General features: G+C 38.7%; 1 protein-coding gene across 2 annotated transcripts in view; it reads left to right on the top strand.

Annotated features, from left to right (window-relative positions):
• The window catches only part of POLA1 (DNA polymerase alpha 1, catalytic subunit), a 200,871-nt gene that overhangs the window by 9,933 nt on the left and 170,105 nt on the right, over nucleotides 1–20,833 (top strand). For both annotated transcript variants that reach the window (XM_049835189.1, XM_049835190.1), the window contains 9 exons: nucleotides 3,154–3,266; nucleotides 3,706–3,822; nucleotides 11,169–11,243; nucleotides 12,496–12,634; nucleotides 15,634–15,791; nucleotides 17,125–17,209; nucleotides 18,061–18,122; nucleotides 18,863–18,952; nucleotides 20,574–20,690. In XM_049835189.1, the coding sequence (XP_049691146.1) occupies nucleotides 3,154–3,266; nucleotides 3,706–3,822; nucleotides 11,169–11,243; nucleotides 12,496–12,634; nucleotides 15,634–15,791; nucleotides 17,125–17,209; nucleotides 18,061–18,122; nucleotides 18,863–18,952; nucleotides 20,574–20,690 (956 nt within the window). The remainder of the gene's footprint in view (nucleotides 1–3,153; nucleotides 3,267–3,705; nucleotides 3,823–11,168; nucleotides 11,244–12,495; nucleotides 12,635–15,633; nucleotides 15,792–17,124; nucleotides 17,210–18,060; nucleotides 18,123–18,862; nucleotides 18,953–20,573; nucleotides 20,691–20,833) is intronic.

Raw genomic sequence — 20,833 nt, 5'->3', positions numbered from 1 at the left:
CTTAAAACCCAGTGCACTCCAGGAATAAGTTGATGTTGTTAATTTCTTACTCAGTGGTGCAACAATCGAGCATGGTTTCTTCCTGTTTCTGGAAATGTAACTTAAAATTCTGGTGGATTATTAGAAAGCAGTTGCACGATTTTATAGGAACAAAAGGTATGTCTATCAAGGGAGGAAGGTGGCCTGAAAAATACAAGGTCTATCTAGATCCCTTTATTCAAACTGTGTAAATCTTGAAGATTGTCTTTGGATTAACATCCCTAAGATACTTTGTGCAGTTGAAGTGTGAATCCTGGCTCTCATCATCTTCAAAACTGTGGCATTCTGATCTCAGCCCTGACAAAAGAATCGTGTTCACACCTGTTCTAAGCACTTCCCATCCATCTCTGATTTCATCAGCAGCTTTAGGATCTTGGGTTTCTAATTTGTGCTTCATGTAGGTTTACCAGAAGGTTCTTCCATATGTTGTTGAAGGTTTTTTGGGTTGATGCTGTAAGCATTGAGTCAGATATGTTTCTTTGTTACACCTTTTGTTGTGAGTTGGGATGCCAGACTTAAATATGAGACTGTGCTGGGCTGAACAGCTTGGTGATGGGAGTGGTAATAATCATAGATATCTTGATGAAATCAATGGCTTTAATATAAAATTGCTACTTTTAAAGACCCCACTATTGTTCTTTTTCCTTCTTTTTGTCTTCCAAGTCAGTGGTTGCTGAATGGAACATAATTATGAAAGGATTTCTGTTCCTCGCATGCAAGGAGTGTTCTTTTCTCATTATGACTTTTTCAGGATTGAATAATAAAGACTGCACCTGTTTTCAATTAGTAATGTAGAAGGGAAAATTTTGATACTGCTTTTTGTTTAACAAGTTCATGATCTTTGTTTATGCCTCATTTGCTGTGATGTCAAATGCATTGCCTGAAGAGTAAATACTATAGCATAATCATAAGACTCTTTCAAACTTAATGATTTTTTTTGGAGGCTTACTTTTCAAAACTCCCTTTACTATCTTAGGCAGAGAACTTGAGAATTGTAATCCTATTAACATTTTAAAGAAATAACAAATAAAAACTGCCCTTTCTTTCCCCTCTGCAAGACATTTTCCTTGTCTCATGACTTTGCTTGCCTTTTGGTTCATTGGTAGCATGATCATTCTTTTCACAGACTTTATGTTCGATAAGCTTTACCCCCATTTTTTCTTTGTTTCTTCTTTCCATAATCAGGCTAACAGGGGATAAGGCCTGATATCTCTTATCTCATTTCTTGGTTTTACATATGAAATGTCTCTGAGAACTCTTTGAAGTCAGCCCTGCTTTTGATGGGGTGGGGTGGTATGCATGAGGGTGTTCAACTAGGTGACCTCCAAAGGTTCTTTCCATCCTAAATTACTCTGAATCTGTGATGTCTGGGGGTAAGACCACTTACTTGTCCATGCTAGCGTTGATTAAAGTTTGTCTTTGCAATCCAGGCAGCCTTTTACCCTATCTTTGACTGGCTCATGTATCCTTATTTCTACCTCACCTGCTTATATGTATGCCTCTGACAGGTTAACTTCTCCATGCTTGTAATATTGCCAGCTGTTCAAGCAACCAACTGCTGTTTTGTGGTCTTTCCCATAGTTCCATCTTTCTGTATGGTATAAACCTATCTGAGTTTTTTATCCCTTTAAAAAAAAAAAAAAAGATTGCTGAGGACAAGAACTTCATCTTCCCTGTCACTTAGATCTGTAATTTGAGCTCTTTCTAGATCCTTTTATTCAAAATGTCTAAATCCTTGAAGATCGCCTCTGTATTAGAATCTCTAAGATACTTTGTGCAGCTGAAGCTTGTATCCTTGCTCATCATCTTCAAAACCACAGCATTCTCTGTCCTTGACAAAAGTAGTCTTGTTCACATCTATTCCATGCACTCAAGAAATTATTTTTCTTAGCCTGTCACTCTAACCCTGTCATCTGTCTTAGTGCATCTTCACTGATTTATCTTTGATCTAATGGAGTAAGAAAGGTGCCTCTACACCTGATAGATTGCATGGCAACGATAAATTATAACTCTTAACCAAGGACCTGTTTGTGCATTGTCAGACCAATGAAAAACATAGGTTCCAAAATCTTCTTTATGTGAAACACTGTTTCTGAGACAGTCTCAGCTCTGATGTTTCTGATTTCATCAATAGTAATGTACTGTAGGAAGAGTGTCTTTCATGTAATCAGATTCCAAATTGTTTGGAGTTTGAAGGGAACTCAGGTGAAGCCAGGTTTTTGAGTTGTACTTGGAAGCTTATTTTGCTTGTAATTCCCAAACTGTATGTGAAAGTCAGCTGGCTTTGTTCTATGTTATTTCAAAGTTTAACATCACTTGATTAGCAGTTTGCAGCATTTTGTGCTAATGCCAAGTTCTCTGTGGCTCAGAGATGTGCATGTACAATAATGACGTGGTCCACAGTGAAGTCAGTTGTGCTAGTCCTGCTCTACATAGGCTTTCTGAATGTCTACCTTTGTTACAACTGCTGTCTTAGCATCCAGGATTTCTTGCGATGTCATACGTCTTTCCATGTTCTCATTTGTTAAAAAGTCAGTTGAAAACTTTTCACAGTTGATAAGCTTCTAGTTGTTGTCTTCAGAATATATTTCTACAGGTTTTATTAGTAGTAGTGTCTTGATCTCATGGTACTAAAGTGTAGGAAAAATGAGTTAATTTTACTGGTCTAGCTGAAGAATGAAACATTGTAGGTAACATGTTTCAGGAGTGATTGACAGCACAGGCATTCTGATTATCTTCAGCTTTCACTGACTTCTGTCTCCTTCTTCTCCCCATGAATTATCCAACTAATGTAGGTAGAAATGGACTATCAGAACAGAATTCTAAGACTGGCTGTGTCATGTCATTTTGAATTTCACATATCGAGGTGTTACTGTAGTGATGGAGGTAGGGGCATGAAGAACTACACCGGTATCTATTTGTAAAGCTGGTGTTTAAAAATTTAGAATGTGCTGATACATTGGAAAGATTAAACCACGACAGTTGTTCAAGGACCTAAACCAGAAATGGTTGTGTTTCAGTGTAAGAATACATATTAAGCTGCTTTAAGCAACATCAAGAATGATAAATTTAAGAATTGCATATTGAATTCTTTGCTCTGCCCTTCTTCCTTAGGTGTGGTATTTTTGTTTGGCAAAGTTTGGATTGAATCTGCAAACACCTATGTCAGCTGTTGTGTGACAGTGAAAAATATTGAGAGAACTGTTTATCTACTGCCACGTGAAACAGTAAGCATATCTTTCAAGCATGTCAAACATAAGTACCTTTCATTCTGCTTACGGCAGGTTATGAGTTCTAGTAGTGTGTTTGTGGGAACTGTTGAAGCCAGTGTTGTCTGTAGGTGGTAAAATCCAGTGTATACACAGGATATCATGTGAGATGCAGAGAAGAGCATTGCTGCTTCCCCCTGACCCTAACTAACAACTGCAGTCAAGTTGTTATCTTTAGATTTGCTGCTTAGAAAATGAAGTTGTCTTGAAGTATTAGTAGAAAACTTAGTGCTTTTTAAACACTCTGTTTCAAATAATATTTTTTAAATTTGGGGGTTCTTGGCTGGTTGCATTGTAGTTTTCACTTAATATGTGATTCATAATAGCAAAGCAAAATTCAACTTCTTGGTCATGTCTGCTGGCATTTTTTGTTAACTTAAAAACTTCTGTTTTTGAGGAAATTGACCTATCCACTGGCAAAGAGACGGAGACTCCGGTAACTATAATGAGTGTTTTCAAGGAATTTAATGACTGCATTTCACCAAAGTATAAGATCATGAAGTTCAAATCCAAGGTTTGTCTACAAGCATCCTATTTGGTCATTTGCTGTTGTTCTGGTTTGTAAGGTGGAAAGTCTGTTGAAACACTGTCTAGTGGGGGAGGTTATGCTGAGATGCAAATATATAACTCCTGACATGTGTAAGTGTACCTGCCTGTAAAAGCCGTCCCAGTGTCTTCCCAAATATCCATACTTCTTTAAGAAAGGTAAATCTGCAACATGATTGTTCCACCAGAGGTTTAAATGTACTGTTTTTGAAAATACTCATTCATTAGCTTCTTTGAAACTGGGTTGAATGTCAGACTGGCTTGCTTGCTTGCTGAGCTATTTTTGAGAATACAGAACAGATAGAAGTTCTGATGCCTAAAGCCTGGGTATCAGCTCATGGTGTCAAAGTTTAAAATGAAAGATTGCGTTGTGCAGCAGATAGGTCAATACACTGGGATTAGACCATCTTTGCATTTGACCAGGTGTCGTGTTGAACTTCATCTCTTGGCATGTCTCATCCTTCCTTTCACCCTTGCAGATTTATCTTTTTAGAATGGGTGCCCTTCAGAGCATGGATTGTCATAGTGCGCTTATACAGGAGGTAACAAGTTGTGAGAACTGTCATACAGTCTTGAAACTTAAGCTGTTCTGGGATTACAGCTATGGGCAATAGTTTTATAGTGTTATTCTGCTGTGTTCTATTTGCTCAACAAACCTGAAAAGAACATAGGAAAACCAAAATGTTGCTGTAATGGAAAATTTGCACAGACAGTAATATAATACTTGTTATAAGTCTGCAGGGAAAGAGCTGATACCGCTGATAGTGTTGCACATTTGGACTGAATTAGTTTGCTAGTGTGAGAAAGCTTTCTTGTTCATTTACATAGAGCATTTGTCTTTTGGCAGGGGTGCAGAGGTGAGAAGTTTGTGTGGGGAAAGGTGGCTAATATGCAAGTTAGAGGAAAAGATGTGTTCAGAATGAAGTGCTTGCTTAGAAATTTTTCCGTTTCTTGAAGCAACATGTCGTTAGTCTGGCAAAGCTGGCTTTCGTTGTAGTTACTGGGTGGTGTGGAATTAGTTTTAACTTTTCCTAGCCTGGCAGTCTTGTGACTTTGTAGGATTCGTTCCTGAATAGTTGATCAGGAAATGGAATGGCAAGTAAAAATGCAGGAAGAATGGAATTTAACAATATGTAAATGAGGGAAAATAAAAACAAGTTCATATAGTAATTCAGTTTGGAAAGACCCTCAGGAGGTCATCTAATACAAAGCTAGAGTACTTCTGAAAGTTTCAGTTGTTAAAGTGAAAATGTAAGCAGTGTTTCTCAAATGGCAAATTCATGCAAGACATGATGTCTTTTCATCAATGTGTAGCTTAATGCATTATTTACGTCATTCAGGGAAAATGCACGTCATTAGTACTTTGTAAAACTTTTTTTTTGTTCTGGATTATTTTCTCTCCCAAAACTCTGATGCAAATTCAGCTTTTTCAGTTTTCTTGGTGTTATTTCTCTTGTATAGTTGCTTATAACTTAATTGTTATGTATCAGAAAGGAATGAATTTAACAATAGGTAAAAAACAAGTTTGTCATAGCTCACTGTTTGAAGACCCTTTGACAAATGAGGGAGGAAACTTGGGGCAAATCAATTCTTCATTAAAAGAGAGGATGCAACACTTGTACTCTGGAAATGAAAGGAGGGGGAAAGGCCTTTGAAAAGACACAGATCTGCTAATAGAATCTTAGGAAACCTCCCCTGTTCCATGGTGTGCTAAGGAAGAATAGCGTGAGTGAGGTAATGGAGTAATATAGTTTAACCTTCAAAGATGGCTTTTAAAAATAAAGGTAAACCATATGCAGGAAGTATTTGAACTGTTATTTCTGATGTTAGTTCAAAGCTTATCAAATTTTTACTGAGTTTACCCAGAGCTCGGGGTAAAAGACCCAACTGTGTTGTCTGGACCATGACTGTAGTGCTTCTGGGGTCCTTGAGTGTAACACAGGAGCGATCCCTAGCAAGAATAGGGAAGTAGCAGCACTAAGGTGTTCAGATCTTACCTAGAATATTACAACACTTGATCACCCTGATGAGGAAAGATTAACTCAAGTGACAACAGGTACAAAAGATGGTAATGAGAAGGATGAGACAAAAGGAGAATCAGTTACACCAGAGATAACTATGAAAGAGCTTTAATTTTTTTTTAGCCTAGTAAAGTGAAGAATAATGATAAGACCTTTTTGCTCTCTAAAAACATTAAAAGGGGATGAGCAGCAAGAAAGCTATTTAAAGGAGAGTTTTAGCAGAAGAAAAAATTTATAAATTTTAATTCATGAATAAATTAGGCAGGATAGTTGGGTATGCAAAGAAGCTCTGGAATAACTTACCAGAATTGTTTCTGAACAGTAAGAATTCAAATTCTGTTTGAATTCATCGGACTCCTCAGTAAACTGAATTTTGCTAACATGGTAAAAGGCTATCCAGCTTTATTTTGCTGGCATAATTTTCTGCTGATTTTGATCGTTACTGTCTCCTGGAAGGGTTTAATGAGAACTGGAGCTAGCAGGAGGGTATGGCACTAGTAATGTGGGGGATAAGAGAATAGATAGGATTGGAGAGCAGGGCTGTTGGTGGGGCCTTTAGAGGATTATTCAAGGAAGGTATTACAGTAACTCAGCTATTCCAGCTTAACACAAAATTGACTGTGAACAAGTGGCACCAAATCTGGCCAGGCTTACATCGCTACAACAGGGGGTCCTTTTGCTGCCTGCATGGTAATTGTGGAAGTAGCGGGTTTGTCCCATTACTGCACCCTCCTTTTCTTTTGTTCCTCTCTGAGAGACCTCAGTTTGCCTGGCTATATACCATATTAGTCTGTTTTTCATAAGGAGTCATCATCTCTCTTCTCATTGCAGTCATACCACCAGAGGTGGTGTGTTGTTATATGGCCCTTGCATCTGTGTTTCCATAGGGGTGTGCAGGGCTCTCAAATTGAAATGGTGGTGGCACTCAGCTGAGTGAATGCTCCCAAAAAGTGATCTCCACACAGTTGTGACTGTATGAGTTTAAGAGCTAATATGCTTTAGAAGAACTCCCCTGTTCTGTGATGTGCAGCCAGTGTTCCACTGCTGTGTTGTTAAGGGTTGGTGGTTTGAAATTTTTAAAAGGCTAATGGCAATATTGCTCAGGTGAGCAGAGCACTCGTGGGCAATGCATTCAGAGAGTAACACAAGTCTCAGTTTTGGCATAGTACTCTGAAACTGAGAAACTCTTATTCTTCCATCATTAGCTGGAAATCAGATTACTAGCATACTTGCCATGCACCCAGAGTTCTTTTATTTAGAATACCCAGTTTTGCGATGATGCGGAGAGTGCCAGTATTTATGCACTGAGACAAGTTGTCCTCTGTGCGTGTGCATCTTGGCCTTGCCAGCACCAAACTTTGTCCCTGGGAACAGATACACTTAAGCCATATCATTTCCTCCTGCACCTGCTGCTAATTGTAGCTTCAATGGGTTGCACTGCTGCCAAGTTAGCAAGTCTTCACAAATCAATTTGAAAGCAGCCTTACTCCACTTAGGAACTTAGCAGCTAATCACTGCTGCTCATTTCTGCTCTGTGAAGGGCCACTTGAAGGGCAGATTACTCTGCAGCAAAGCATTCATTCACTGCAGTTATGACCAGAGGCTTGTGTAATTGAGCTGAGCTCTGTGGAATAACGCAGATGAATCACTGCAGCATACTATTTTTACACTATGTTCAGCTTGCGTTTACAACAAGAACTTGTTTGAAGCCTGAGAGTGTATTTTAAATTAAAAAAAAGAAGGGGCCACTGGTAGTATGCGCTAAAAGCAATGCATTGCCATCTCTTATGTTACAGCTATGATGTGATGCTTGTGTGAGGTGCTGCTTTGGCTCAACAGTTCAGATCTACATTTGCATGCTAATTTGTAATGCTTTTCTTTCTTCATAGTGGTGCTCTTGTACCAAGTTACATTACTGTTTTCTGCTTCCACATAGCTGTTGATGCCATAGTTGTTTCTGGATTTGCCTTCTTCCTATTTATAGCAGAGGGCCCTCTCCTCCTACCCAGGCTTTGCAGCCTTAAAACTGCAGTGTTACGAGAAGTAGCAAGCTTAACTGCCTGTTGTAGTGTTCTGAGGGAGCTGTTGCTGATGCTATTAATTTAAGGAAAAAAACCCACAACCCAGCCACCCAACCTCAAAACCAAATAACTTTGAGTTTACCTAACTGTGCATGTATTTTATTTGTAAATGTTATTCCAATTTATGGTGACTTTGTTCTTATTAAACTTAATGTAGTGGTATATTATGCTGACTTTACGTATACTGTGCTGAACTTAATGCACTGTCCAGTGAAAATATGCTTTTTAATTTAAGGGCCCTCTAGGAATTCTTGTAGTAAGAGTAATGTTCTAGCATAGTTATGGGATAACATAACAATTTTATATAACAGTGGTGCAGATCGTTTGTGAAGTATTACAGGGCAGAGCATACATATTACAGAGTAGAGCGTGGCATTTCAGCAGGTATCATAGTGGTGTTGCACAGGATATTGTAATTATTTGGAAAATGAAGGCAGTTATTCTTAGAAACTGACAAGCTGTGCATGTTGTGGAAAATCATATTGTTCTTAAAGAAAGCAGAAGTGATACTTAACTTTCAGTAAAGTTGTACTGAACTTGAGACGGCTTTAACTATCTTTGTTACAGATATGTAAACAAACTTGACTACTTTCTAGTAAAACCCAAGTCACTCAAAATGAAAAATACAATATTGTCATAGAAATGATTCTGTTCTAAGCATGTAGTAAAGTAAACAGCTGGCAGATGGTTGGGAAATAAGCTCTCTTGGGTGCCTCTCTGAAGTGCTGGTACACTGAAGTATGCACTATAAAAGGAGGAACTGCGTGCAGTTACGGGGCTACAGTCTCATTGGGATCATAGACGCATGGTGGGATAGGATGTGGTTAAGAAGGACAGGTTGGAATGGCAAGGAGGGGGAGTGCCTTTTACATGTCAAAGCAATGGGCATGCATGGAGTCCTGCCTAAGGATGGGCAAAGAGCTGGTCACAAGCTTATGGGTCAGATATTAGAGGGCAGACAAATGAAGGTGACATCGTGGTGGAAAAAGAAAGCCAAAGCCCACCTACCTGGAGTTGAATCTGGTGAGGGAGGCAAAGAGCAGTAGGAAAGACTTCTATAGGTACGGGAAGACTAGAGGAAAATGTGGGCCTGCTGCTGAAAGAAGGAGAGGGGATGTCGTGAAAAAGGGCATGGAAAAGGCTGAGATACTCAATGTCTTCTTCACCTTGGTCTTTACTGCTAAGTCCAGCCTTCAGCAGTCCCTGACCCCAAGAGACCAGAAGGACAGCCTGAAGCACAGAAGACTTGTCCTCAGTGGAGATCAGGTTAGGGAACATTTAAACAAATTGGACAGACACAGGTGCATGGGACCTGGTGGGATGCACTCATGAGTGTGGAGGGAGCTGGCCAGTGTCATTGCGAGGCCACACTTGATTATCTTTAAAAGGTCATGCTGATGAGAGGAGATTTGTAAGGACTGGAAGAAAGCGAATGTCACTGCTATCCTCAAGATGGGCAAGGAGGGGGAGATTCCAGGGAACTAGAGGCTGGTCAGCCTCATCTCAAGCCCTGGTAAAAGGTGATGGATCAACTAATTGTGAGAACAACTGTTTTCCAGACACACAAAGCACAAGAATGTGCTTGGGAGTGTTTGGTGGGGGTTTATGAAGGGGAAGTCATGCTTCACCAAGCTGGTAGCCTTCTGCGAAGAGATAACTGACTGACGTGGTGGGCAAGGGGAGAACAGTGGCTGTTGTTCATCTTGACTTTAGTAAGGCTTTCAACACTGTCTCCCATAATATCCTCAAAGACAAACTGGTGAAGTATGGGCTAGGTAAGTGGATAGCGAGGTGGACAGAAAACCAGCTGCACTGCTGGGCTCCAAGGGTTGTGATCAGCAGCACAAAGTCCAGCTGGAGCCCAGTCCTTAGTGGTGTACCCCAGGGGTCGATACTGGGTCCAATCCTGCTTAGTGTCGGTGTTAATGACTTGGATGATGGTGCAGAGAGTACCCTCAGCCAATCTGCAGACAATACAAGACAGGGAAGAGTGGCTGATATACCAGATGGGTGTGCTGCTGTTCTGAGGGACCTTGATAGATTGGAGATGTCTCATGACCTACAGGAATCTCATCAAGTTCCACAAAGGGAAACAACAAGTCCTGCGCCAGGGGAGGAATAACCCTGTGGACTGCGGGACTGATTGGCTGTAAAGCAGCTTCGCAGAAAAAAAGACCTGGTCATCCTGATAGACACTAAGTTGACCATGAGCCAACAACATACCCTTATGGCAAGGGCAGCCATGGGCGCCCTGGGCTGCGAGGCAGAGCATTGCCAGCAGGTTCAAGGGAGGTGGTCCTTCCCCCTTACACAGCCCTGACGAGACACACGTGGAGTGCTGCGTTCAGCTGAGCTGCCCAGTATGAGAAAGACGTGCACGTAGTGGAGCAAGTCCAGCGCAGGACCACAAAGATAATTACAGGGCCTGGAGCATCTGTCATGTGAGGTGATGCTGAGGGACCTGGGACTGCTCAGCCTGCAGAAGAGAAGGTTCAGGGCAAGGGATTGGTGATATAAATCTTATCATTGTATATAAACATCTGATGGGCATGAGTAAAGATGACTCTGGCAGACTTTTCTCACTGGTGCCCAGTGGAGGACAAGAGCAATAGGTACCTTTTGAAACACAGGAAATTTATCAGAACATAAACCACTTTTTTACTGTAAGGGAGGTCAGGCACTGGCACAGATTGCCCAGAGAGGCTGTGGAGTCTCCATCCTTGGAGATACTCAAAACCTAACTGGAGAGGGCCCTGAGCAACCTGCTCTGTTTGACCCAGCTCTGAGCCAGTGGCTGGACTATACAATCTCTGGAGATACCTTTCCATCTCGGCTATTTTATGGTTTTGTGGTGGTCTGCAACCACCAATTTTCATGAGTATGTCTGAAGCCTGTGAATTTGCAGACTGTTACTGAGTTTCCTGAGCTATTAAGATTGTATGTTTTTGGTTTGTAATGGTTAGTATACTTGTAAGTCAATTCTGTAGAAACTCTTCATGCTAGGAAAACGTAAAGAGATTAAATACAGGTACTAAAACATTCTTACTATCTTTAGATGGTTATAATGAGTTGCAGAATTGGTAATATATGATCAAGCCCATGATATTTAAGATGTATGTTTTGGCTGGCCTTTATTTCATTAGCTTTCTTATTGGACAGAATGAATATTCAGTTGAGAGATACTGAAAAAATAATATCTTTGTTTTATACAGAAAGTGGAAAAATATTATGCTTTTGAGATCCCAGATGTTCCAGCAAAATCTGAATACTTAGAAGTTAAATATTCGGTGAGTATAATTAATCTGATGAAAGACCAGAACCTGCTTTCTTGCCTAATTAAGAATTCTATGATTTTACTAAAAAAATATAAAATTTGAAGTATTTGATCTTTGGCTCTACCTCTGTTGCAGTGTGTAGTTAGTTGCTTATTGTCTTGTAATTAAAAAAGAAAAAAAAAAAAAAGAAGTTAATACCCAAGCTTGTGGCTTTTTTGTTATTTTTATGTTGGTTAGTCCTTAACAAAAATAGTTCATTACCAGGTAACCTATAACATTGATTTGTTAGCGTTAGCTCTATTTGTGTAAATATGAGGGGGAAAAATACTTCCTACAACTACTGCATTCCTCCTGCCTTGTCCCCCAGTTATAATTTGATTACTGATTTACAACAATCTCTATTCCCAATTATCCTGCTTTATTTTTTTATTGCCTTGCCACTGAATCAACTAATCAGCCAAACAACCCTTTAGCTGTACTGGATCAAGGCCCAAAGTAGCCTAAGGTGTTTTAAATTACTTACTACCCTTAAATATTTTGTTGAATCCATGTCCAGAATACAGCTGATATCTCTGCTTATACGGCTTTTGCAAATAGCAGCTAGGCGAGAAAGGCTTTTGTTGAAGAGCTGTGAAATTGAGCAGCAAAGATGAAAAAATTTCCCATCAGAACATCAGTAGCTGTTTTTCATTAGCAAAAATACTTGATTTGGTTTCAAATGTAAGAGACAGCAGTCTTGAACCTATTGAGTCAGTTGCTGTGATAATGCCTTTTTAACCCCCCTTTTTATGCTAGTTCTAGGTGCAAAAGCAGCATCCTATAGAGATTTGCTAGCTATCTCAAATTTTTCTTTACCTGTGTAGAAACACTTTATCCAGTCTTTATATTACAGACAAGACTAAAGGTGTAACTATCTAATTAAGTTTACAACATGAGCAGTTTCTGTATTAAAATAGTTATTGAACATTGTTGTAGTCTTGGCTGGTGATAATATTTCTGTCTTACATCCAGTAGGGATGAAGAACTTTTGCCTCAGTGCATTTTTATATTACTGTCCTGGTTTTATTATGCACCTATTTAAGTTGAGTCAATAGTGTAAATTCTTCAATTACTATAAGGTATTATGGGTTAAGGCTTTGCTTGTGGGAAATTACAGTGATTTCAGGTATTGTGTAGTTTTGTTAAGGTGCTGTCTGAATATAGTGTTTCAACCTTGAAGACTTCTGTGGGGTTAAATAACTCACTGCTTTCTGTTACTTGTTAGGCTGAGTGCCCTCGGCTTCATCAAGATCTGAAAGGACAAACATTTTCACATGTATTTGGAACTAACACCTCTAGCCTGGAACTTCTGTTGATGAGTAGGAAGATCAAAGGACCATGCTGGCTGGAAATAAAAAATCCACGTATGGTGGTTTGCATGTGAAATACTTGGTTGCTGGAAAACACACATCATTATAGATCGGGGGGAGGAGGGGAAATTTGAATTGTACTGATGAATTATCATTTTGTAAATTAACCTTGCAATTTATCTGTGTAATTTTCATTACCTAGTACAAATTGTAACTTATTGTTCCTTTTTTGCGTGAGAGCTCTGTCTTTATAAAGTTGCACACTGTATAGATGAGATTATATCTTTGAACGGCAGTGAGAGGGAACTCTACAGTGCCTAGCAGCTACTCTTTGGTGCATACCCTAAAGCCTCGAATACTGAGCTAAAATTAGTTTCCTAGAAATTTATTCCTCTTTCTTGTTTTGATAACTTAAGATTCATGTTTTTTCTGCAAATGTATTTTTTTAAGAACAAACTGCTGCTAGATGGCTTTTAGGTTTGTGTGTTAGTTTTTTTCCCTGGCACTTAGAATGTGGTGCGGAGCTTTTCTAGTTTGAAATCCTTTCTGTCTCATGAGTGGCATGCACCACTTACAGGTGGTTATGTTGCCTTATTTTGGCTTGGTTAGAGCCCTTTACTCAAGGTGTGCTACATATTCTGAAGAATGTAGGGAAGTTGATCATACTGGACAAAAGTTACATCTATTAGTGCAGTCTCCTTGGGGCACTTCAAATGTAGAATTGACAGTATGAATGCTGACACCAGGAGGGTTCTCCTCTTCAGCACCTTCCTCACTGACAAAGCTGATACCAGTAAGGATTTTATGCTGGAATAGACAAGACAAATCCCTGACTGCCAAAAGATGGATTAGCTGTGGTAGGTTTTCCACCAGACATTGGCCAGTTATCAGTGTACTTTCTGGCACTGATTTTAAAGGCCTAAGAAGGGTTTTGCATCTGCACTCTTTGCCCAAGAACTGACTTCTTATTTCTTTGGCATTTTCTTTCCTCACCTGAAAAGAGTCCAGAGCTGTTTTGTTCCTCATAGCCAGTTTGACAGATGTTATGGCAATGATAACCAACAGTTCAGGCAGTATTCAATTTTACTTAATGCTGACATGCGCTATCTCCCCTTAGAATTACCTTGCCTGAGCTCAAATACTGATTCCACACCAGACTTAAATGGTAATCCAAGGGAGCTCTTTTTTCCCACACTCACATCTCTGTTATGGCCTTCAGGTTCCAGAGGGAGTCCGTATCTTTATCAGAATTGCTCATTTCAAGACTGTGGCATGCCCACTCTGTTGAAAACTGTCTATTAAGCTGGCTAGTTATATTTATGCAAATTTCTGTCATTGTTGCACTGGATCTTATGCCCCAAAACTGGGTCGTTGGGTTGGGTTTTTTGGGGTTTTGTGTGTGTGTGTGTTTGTTTGTGGGTATGTCTCTATAATCAAGGTTCTTGCTTTCTTGTGTAGCTTCCCTTCCACACTTCCCATCTCTATGGGTCTTAGGGATAAGAAGTACACCTGGCAGGTTTAGAATAAGCAAGTCTCAAACCATTTGATCAGACTTCTACAACTGCTTCAAAAACTGTCATTGCTATTTGTAATGAAGCTGTCTTTGCAGTTTGAGTATCAGTGCTAGATAGCAGCAGAGCTTTTCTAGAGCAGCGGTCTCCAAGCTTGTTAGATCGTGCCCTCCCATCAGTAAAAAATTGAGCATGTCCCCCCTATATATAGGTATTTATTTATAAATTATATACATGTACTAATATATTATGTACATTATAAAATAAACTCAAAAATAGAAACTAAAAAAGGATGAGTTATGTGAAATAAACATTTATTAAAGTATTTATTTTATTTATTAATGGTACAAAAAATATTTTCTTCCCATACCCTGATGGATTGCCTTATGCACCCCCTGGGGTGCATGCACCCCACATTGGAGACCACTGTTCTATAGAGTGCTAGTCAAAGCTCTGGATGTTAAGATACTGGAAATCAAAGAAAAACAGGTGTTAAGTGATTGATTGCCTGTCTTCCTTTGGAGAGATCATCAGTGTTTTATAAATGAAGGTATTTTAGTCAGTTACCTGTTTGCATTTAGAGCAGGATAATGAGAGAAGGTAAAATAGGTGGGCTTCCAGAGAGGGGTCAAATAATTTTGCAGGGAGTAAGATAACTAGGTCTACCAATAGCTGTTTTCAAAAGGTTAATCCATCAGAAATGTAACCTCTGCTTCTTACTGTGTGTAGTGAGTAACCTCATCAGCATCTTTTGTGAATGATCACTTATTTTTTTAAAGCAAGTAAAGAATTACAGACAAAAAAATTCTCAAATGATAATGGGTGGTGAACATGTGTTTTTTTCTCTATCTATCTATCTAATGTTTAGCTCTTGTACACTTTATGTCTAAATAGCTTTCTGTGGTCTCTTTTACATTTTAGGATAGCTTATATTACCAGGGTAGTATGTCTTATGACATCCCCCATCACCTTCTTTCCCTAATTGTGTTTCCGAAGGACTATATCTAAATGAATTAGTTATCTGGTGCGTTTCAGTCAGTCATACATTCTTGTTCTCATTTGATCAAAATTCCTTTGATTAGCACCCTGGCTGTCTTTTCTGTAGCATTTGAGAAAGCTCTGAGTATTCTTTCTTTTCACTTGTATTAATTTAATTTTTATGAAGCCTTTGGACTGACAAGGTTAGATGCTAAGAGGTGATATATTAATTTAGGTGGAGTTATGCTCACTTAGCTTATACCTTTCTCTCCTATGACTCTGTATAAAGCTGCCTGAAGTATTTTTTTGCATTACACATCTTCCTGACCTCAGTACAAATCTTCCCTCTCTTCTTTGGTGTTAAGGAGCCCCTGGTGTGACTAGGCTTCCCACTGGGAAGTCGGGGCTCAGGGAGTTACCAAAAATTGGGCAGGATTAGTCTGGATCTTGGACTATCCCACAAAGGCAAAACATGAAGAGGATGTGCTGTGTACTGCAGTGCCATTAGAGAAACCTTACCTGTGGTTCCCAGAAGACTGAAGGTGATTTTTGTTGTTTCCTCAGAGCTTTCAAATCAGTCAGTCAGCTGGTGTAAGGTGGAGGCTGTGGCCATGAAGCCTGGCTTGGTGAACGTGGTTAGAAATCTTTCTCCTCCTCCTCCTCTCGTGGTCATGTCTCTCAGCATGAAGACCACTCAGAACCCAAAGACTCACCAGAATGAGGTAAGTAATCTGCTCTCATTTGAGTTTGGTTTGGTTTTGTTCTTCGGAATATAGTAAAAATTTTCTGAGGCTTGGAAGAACTCCATCTGATAAAACGTATCTAAATGTATTTAGTGTTAAATAAACTTTCTGTGCTGCGGGCTTTTCAAATAAATTTTTATTGGGGTCTTACCAGCATGAGAACTGTGGGTTCAAGGGGCCGGTTTGGTGAGAATATTTACTGTGGCAGTGGATCGTATGTATTTTTTCAAGCCTTCTATTTTGTCTGTTGTGCATAATAGTTATAAATTAGACTGTCCCAGAACAGCTGTTAATGAATTATTGTTATTTTTTTGGTAGAGCTAATCATAGGTTCTAGGTAAAATGACTGGGTTTTTCTGCTGATAAAACTCATTTTGAAATAGAATGAGAATTTGGTCTAAATCTTACAGCACCTACTATTCTGCTGTGAGATCTTTCCTTTTCTCAAAAAGGAGGAGAGATGCAGGTGGTCACTCTCAATTGTGGACTGCAGACCACAACGTGTAGTTAGGCATGTTTTATCTGTTTTTTAGCATAAGTCTCCCTAGCTTAGGAAGAGATTTAGTATTCACTAATAGGATGGGATAGTTATTTCTGGTTAAGTGAATGGAAGAAAAATTAGGCTGGTAAATTTTTCCAGCACAATTAATCCTTTTGGTGAAATTAATTTTGGGGGAAGGAGTATGGAAAAATCCTGGTTTCTAGCCAAGGTAATGAGACATATGCAAGGTACCAACAGGACTCTGCTTGCCAAGATATTTCTAAAGCCTGTCTGCTTTGTCTTCTGTTTGGTTTTCCTGACCAGTGTCTGGGGAGCCCCGACATCGTGCCAGCATGGCAAGCAGAAGCATCAGTAAAGCTAATAGCTTCTGAACATTAAAACCTCTTGGCTTCTTGGCAGTCTTGACTGCTTGCTCAAGGGCAGCCCTTCTGGAGGCAAGGCTTCTCTGCATGTCTTGCCCTGCTTATATCTCCCCTGCACTTCATAGGGAATCCTTTAAATTGTGGGGTCTGTTCAGATTCAGAACAAAGTTTGATAAAAGCAGAGTTTTCCAAAATTAATTATTTTTCCTCTCAAATTTCTAAGATAATCATTGAGGAGTAAGTTCTGCTTTATTTTACTTGAGATCAATTGATATCTTTTCTTCTTTTTAACTACTTATAGTTGGAATTAATTTTAAAAAGATTTTTTGTAGAAGCAAGAGAAAAGAGATGAGGAAACTTTATTAAAAAAAGAAAAAAGGAGGGAACAAATGGGTATCGATAGTAGTCATGTTTATGAAGTTGTGTGTTCTGTATCTCCTTGGTATAGGTTGTGGCTGTTGCAGCTCTGATTCATCAGAAATTTCCTCTGGATAAGGCTCCACCTCAGCCTCCTTTTCAGACACACTTCTGTGGTATGTACTTTGGAACAGTTTATGAGTAGAAAAAGAATTCCTTTGGAGTTTTTCTATTGTTGTTATGTTTTTTGGTTGTGGTTTTGTTTGTTTTGGTGTGGGATTTTGGTTTTGGGTTTTTTTTTGGTGTGTGTGGGTTTGTGGTTGTTTTGTTTTGTTTTTTAACTTCATTCTGTCACTCCACCAATAATGTCTTAGAATAAGTAAGTGACAAAGTTTCAAATCCCAGGCAGGCTTTTCTTCCTATTTTGAACTTCACTGGTTACTGACTTTTTATTGAAGACTTTATTGAAAAAAATATTATGATGTGAAGTAACTCTGCTCTGTACAGTTTCCTGTCATTTTTATTAGTTTTACTTCATCATGTGTTCTCTTGCATTACTTTCTTCACCCATTAATTTAGACCATTTATTTACTGTCACATATTTATTTTTCAGTTCAGTTCTTCTGAACAGAATTTAAAAAACAAACATGTCACATTTATTTATAAACAAGTTTTCTTAGGAAAGAAAAAAATCTCTTGCAGCAGTGTCATTATAGTAAGATCAGCTAAACATTGAGATTCAGACCCCAGTCAGAAGTGATGAAGAGTGTTGAATGCTGTGAGAGGAAGTTCTTTGGAAGCTGTGGACCATAGTTTTAATCTCCAATGATAGCCTCAAATATGACTGATTAAAGTTGTTTAATACTTTACTAATTACTCAATTATCTTAAAGACAAGTATTCACATAAGGCTAGCTTTTTAGAGTTAGAAGTTAGTTTTCCGTAACTCCCTTTGTTGTGGATGGATGCTTACAGAGAGGGTACAATTAAGAACTTGTATGTAAGAACAAATACAATTTCTTTTGCAGTTGTTTCCAAACCGAACGATTGCATTTTTCCATATGACTTCAAAGAAGCTATTAAAAAGAAGGTAATTTCATTTTGTTAGCTTTCTGATTGCAATACTTTATAATATGAACTTCATGTTGCTTTGGATAAGTTGTGTAAAAGAAATATTCAAAGGAATCGCATGATTATTTCATTAGTTTTCTACTCTGCAAACCTAAATCCAGCTATTTATTCTGTGTTGCTTGTAAAAACAGAGGTGTGTGCTCTGTGTGATTCAGTACTGCTGCTTGTTGTGCTCATAAAATAGACAGTGTTAGACGAGAGTTGGAAAGGTTTTGCAAAGAGGCTAAAATTGTGATTTGTTTTCATTATACCTAACTATGTACTCATAGTAAACTGGGAGAATTTGTTTCTTCTTTCCTTGGAGAGTAAAGTCTGTCAAAATTTAGAAGGCATCCTTTCTAAAGGGCACTGGGAGACCTGACAGAATACTAAAGTAACCTATTTTTGTTTTTCTCTGTTTCTGTGTGATCTTAAGCTTGTGAGTGAAGGATGCACATGGAGCATTTTCCTGGTGTGCTTGATTATTAGGAGGCTCTTAAAATATCACTAGACACCTGCATACAAAAGCAAAATGGAAAAAAGCCTCTGAGAAAAGCTTTCTATGTCTATGGGAGTGAGAACAAAAAGCCTTGAATTATAGAAGGAAAGGGAGAACTCTGTGGTGCTTTATTATTGTCTTGTAACTAGTAGGGGAGAGGAGATGTTGCCATTTTAAACTTATTGGGTCATTGAAATCAGGTGCTCTCTTGCTCCTTTTAGAATGCTAAAATAGAAATTGCTGCAACAGAGAGAACACTGCTGGGATTTTTTCTTGCGAAGATTCACAAAATTGACCCAGATGTTGTTGTGGTGAGTAGTTCTGAGACTTTGAGAGTTAAATTAAAGCATATTGTCAGTTGGTCAGCTTTGTTCTTTTTCTTTTGTCCCTAAGAGGTTTTTTAATGTTTATCTTACACTGCCTTACGAATTGAATTTGCTTATAAGACAGCAGGTATACTTTGATACAAAGATGATACAAAATTTTCCCTGACAGCATTTTATACATCCTATTATTTCCCATAATATCTGAAATAGGCAGTATTTCCACAGTACCTGAAACAAGTATTTTTTTTTTTCTTTGCTCACAAAGACAAAACACAACAAAAAAACCCTTGTGATTTTCTAGAAAAATGGGAACTCCTGGTATACTTAAGAGTCTGTTTCAGTTCAGATGCTCGTACAATTTGTGTCACCATTTAGATTGTGTTTATGCTGTAAATCAAAATCATAACCTATACAAATCCATGGGATCTGAGCAAAGTTTTGTAATAAGCATTCTTGTGTGTTCTACTGTATTGGCAGCTGAGGATTTATTATAATTACTAATTTTCTCTTTTTGTTATGTTTAATTAATGTACAGTCCTGACTTTCATTTAATGGAATCTTGAAGACAATTTGAATTGTTTATAAATCTGATGTTGGATATATACAACTTGTTATTCTTCTGTAGGTAAATACAAATAATTAAGTGGTGGGAATAGGATGAAATGAGCGGTCAGATTCCTGATGTTTTCAGCTCACTGTGGCTGGTATTCGGTATTCGCCCTACGAGCTGAGCTTCCTGGTGGTTATAGGAAGGAATCAGGGAAGACACTCCAGCCAGCGGTTTTAAATTGAAGATGCCAGTAGTAGGGGTGTGCGAGCTCTCATCCTAAAACCAGCAGAGCCGTGTTAGCACAGTTCTAATTTGCCCCTGGTTTAATTAGTGCTGTTGAAAAACAAGCTATATATTAATATAGGTAAGGCCCCTCTACTATGGCTGTAATGCTGCTGTTAGGAAGCTTCTTCTATAGCACAATAGTGCACTACACAGATGTATCTGATACGGTGAACCTGCAGTTCCTGGTGACTGGCTGGTCTGCATAGACTCGTGTTCATCAGCTTTCAGCTGAGGTTACAGACCAGTGTCATCAATGTCCTTAGCATTGTTTAAACTTTGCAAGTGTTGCTGGAGTACTTTGATATGTAAATATTGGTTCCAAGGTCTTCCTGTCCAGATTTAACAGCTATGCCTGTTGTAGTATCAAAGGAAAAAAAATATCCATTATTTTGATGTCAATACTGAGACTTTCATGGATGGAGAGAAAAGGAGTTACTCATAGCTAAGTTTATATGCTGTATAAAGAATGTTGGGTTTTTTTCTAGAAAGCTTTAAATCCTAATCTTTGGTATCAAAGCATAAAACTGAATTGTGTGTGCTATGAGCCAGTTATAGAGCTGACTTTGGTATTCTGCTGAACAGCATTGTTAGTGTTAAGACTAATGAGTACTGTTGATGAACGTTCTCTTAGAAAGTGCTTTCTATGAGAGAGATAATGCCATCAATTAGCTGGAAAAAAACACAAAGGGCAAAGGAATACTGAGCCTGTGAAAGTAAGTCTTTCAATTTGCATTTGTTGTAACCTTTTTTTGTTATTTTTTCTGCTGCAAGGGTCATAATATTTATGGATTTGATCTGGAAGTGCTGCTTCAAAGAATTAATGTGTGCAAAGTCCCTCACTGGTCCAAGATAGGTCGACTGAGGAGGTCCCATATGCCAAAGCTTGGGGTAATAAGATTGCTCAAGTCTTTTAATCCCCTTTATGTTGCATGTGATTAAAAATGAATTAATTTTGCTGAGGAATTGTAAATGTGACACTGATGTATTTTGACTGTTGGTCATGCTGAATTTCATGTGTCCCAGATCAGAAA

Source organism: Accipiter gentilis, chromosome 32, assembly GCF_929443795.1.
Source record: "Accipiter gentilis chromosome 32, bAccGen1.1, whole genome shotgun sequence".
Classification (NCBI taxonomy): domain Eukaryota; kingdom Metazoa; phylum Chordata; class Aves; order Accipitriformes; family Accipitridae; genus Astur; species Astur gentilis.
This window is presented reverse-complemented; position numbering and strand designations above follow the sequence as displayed.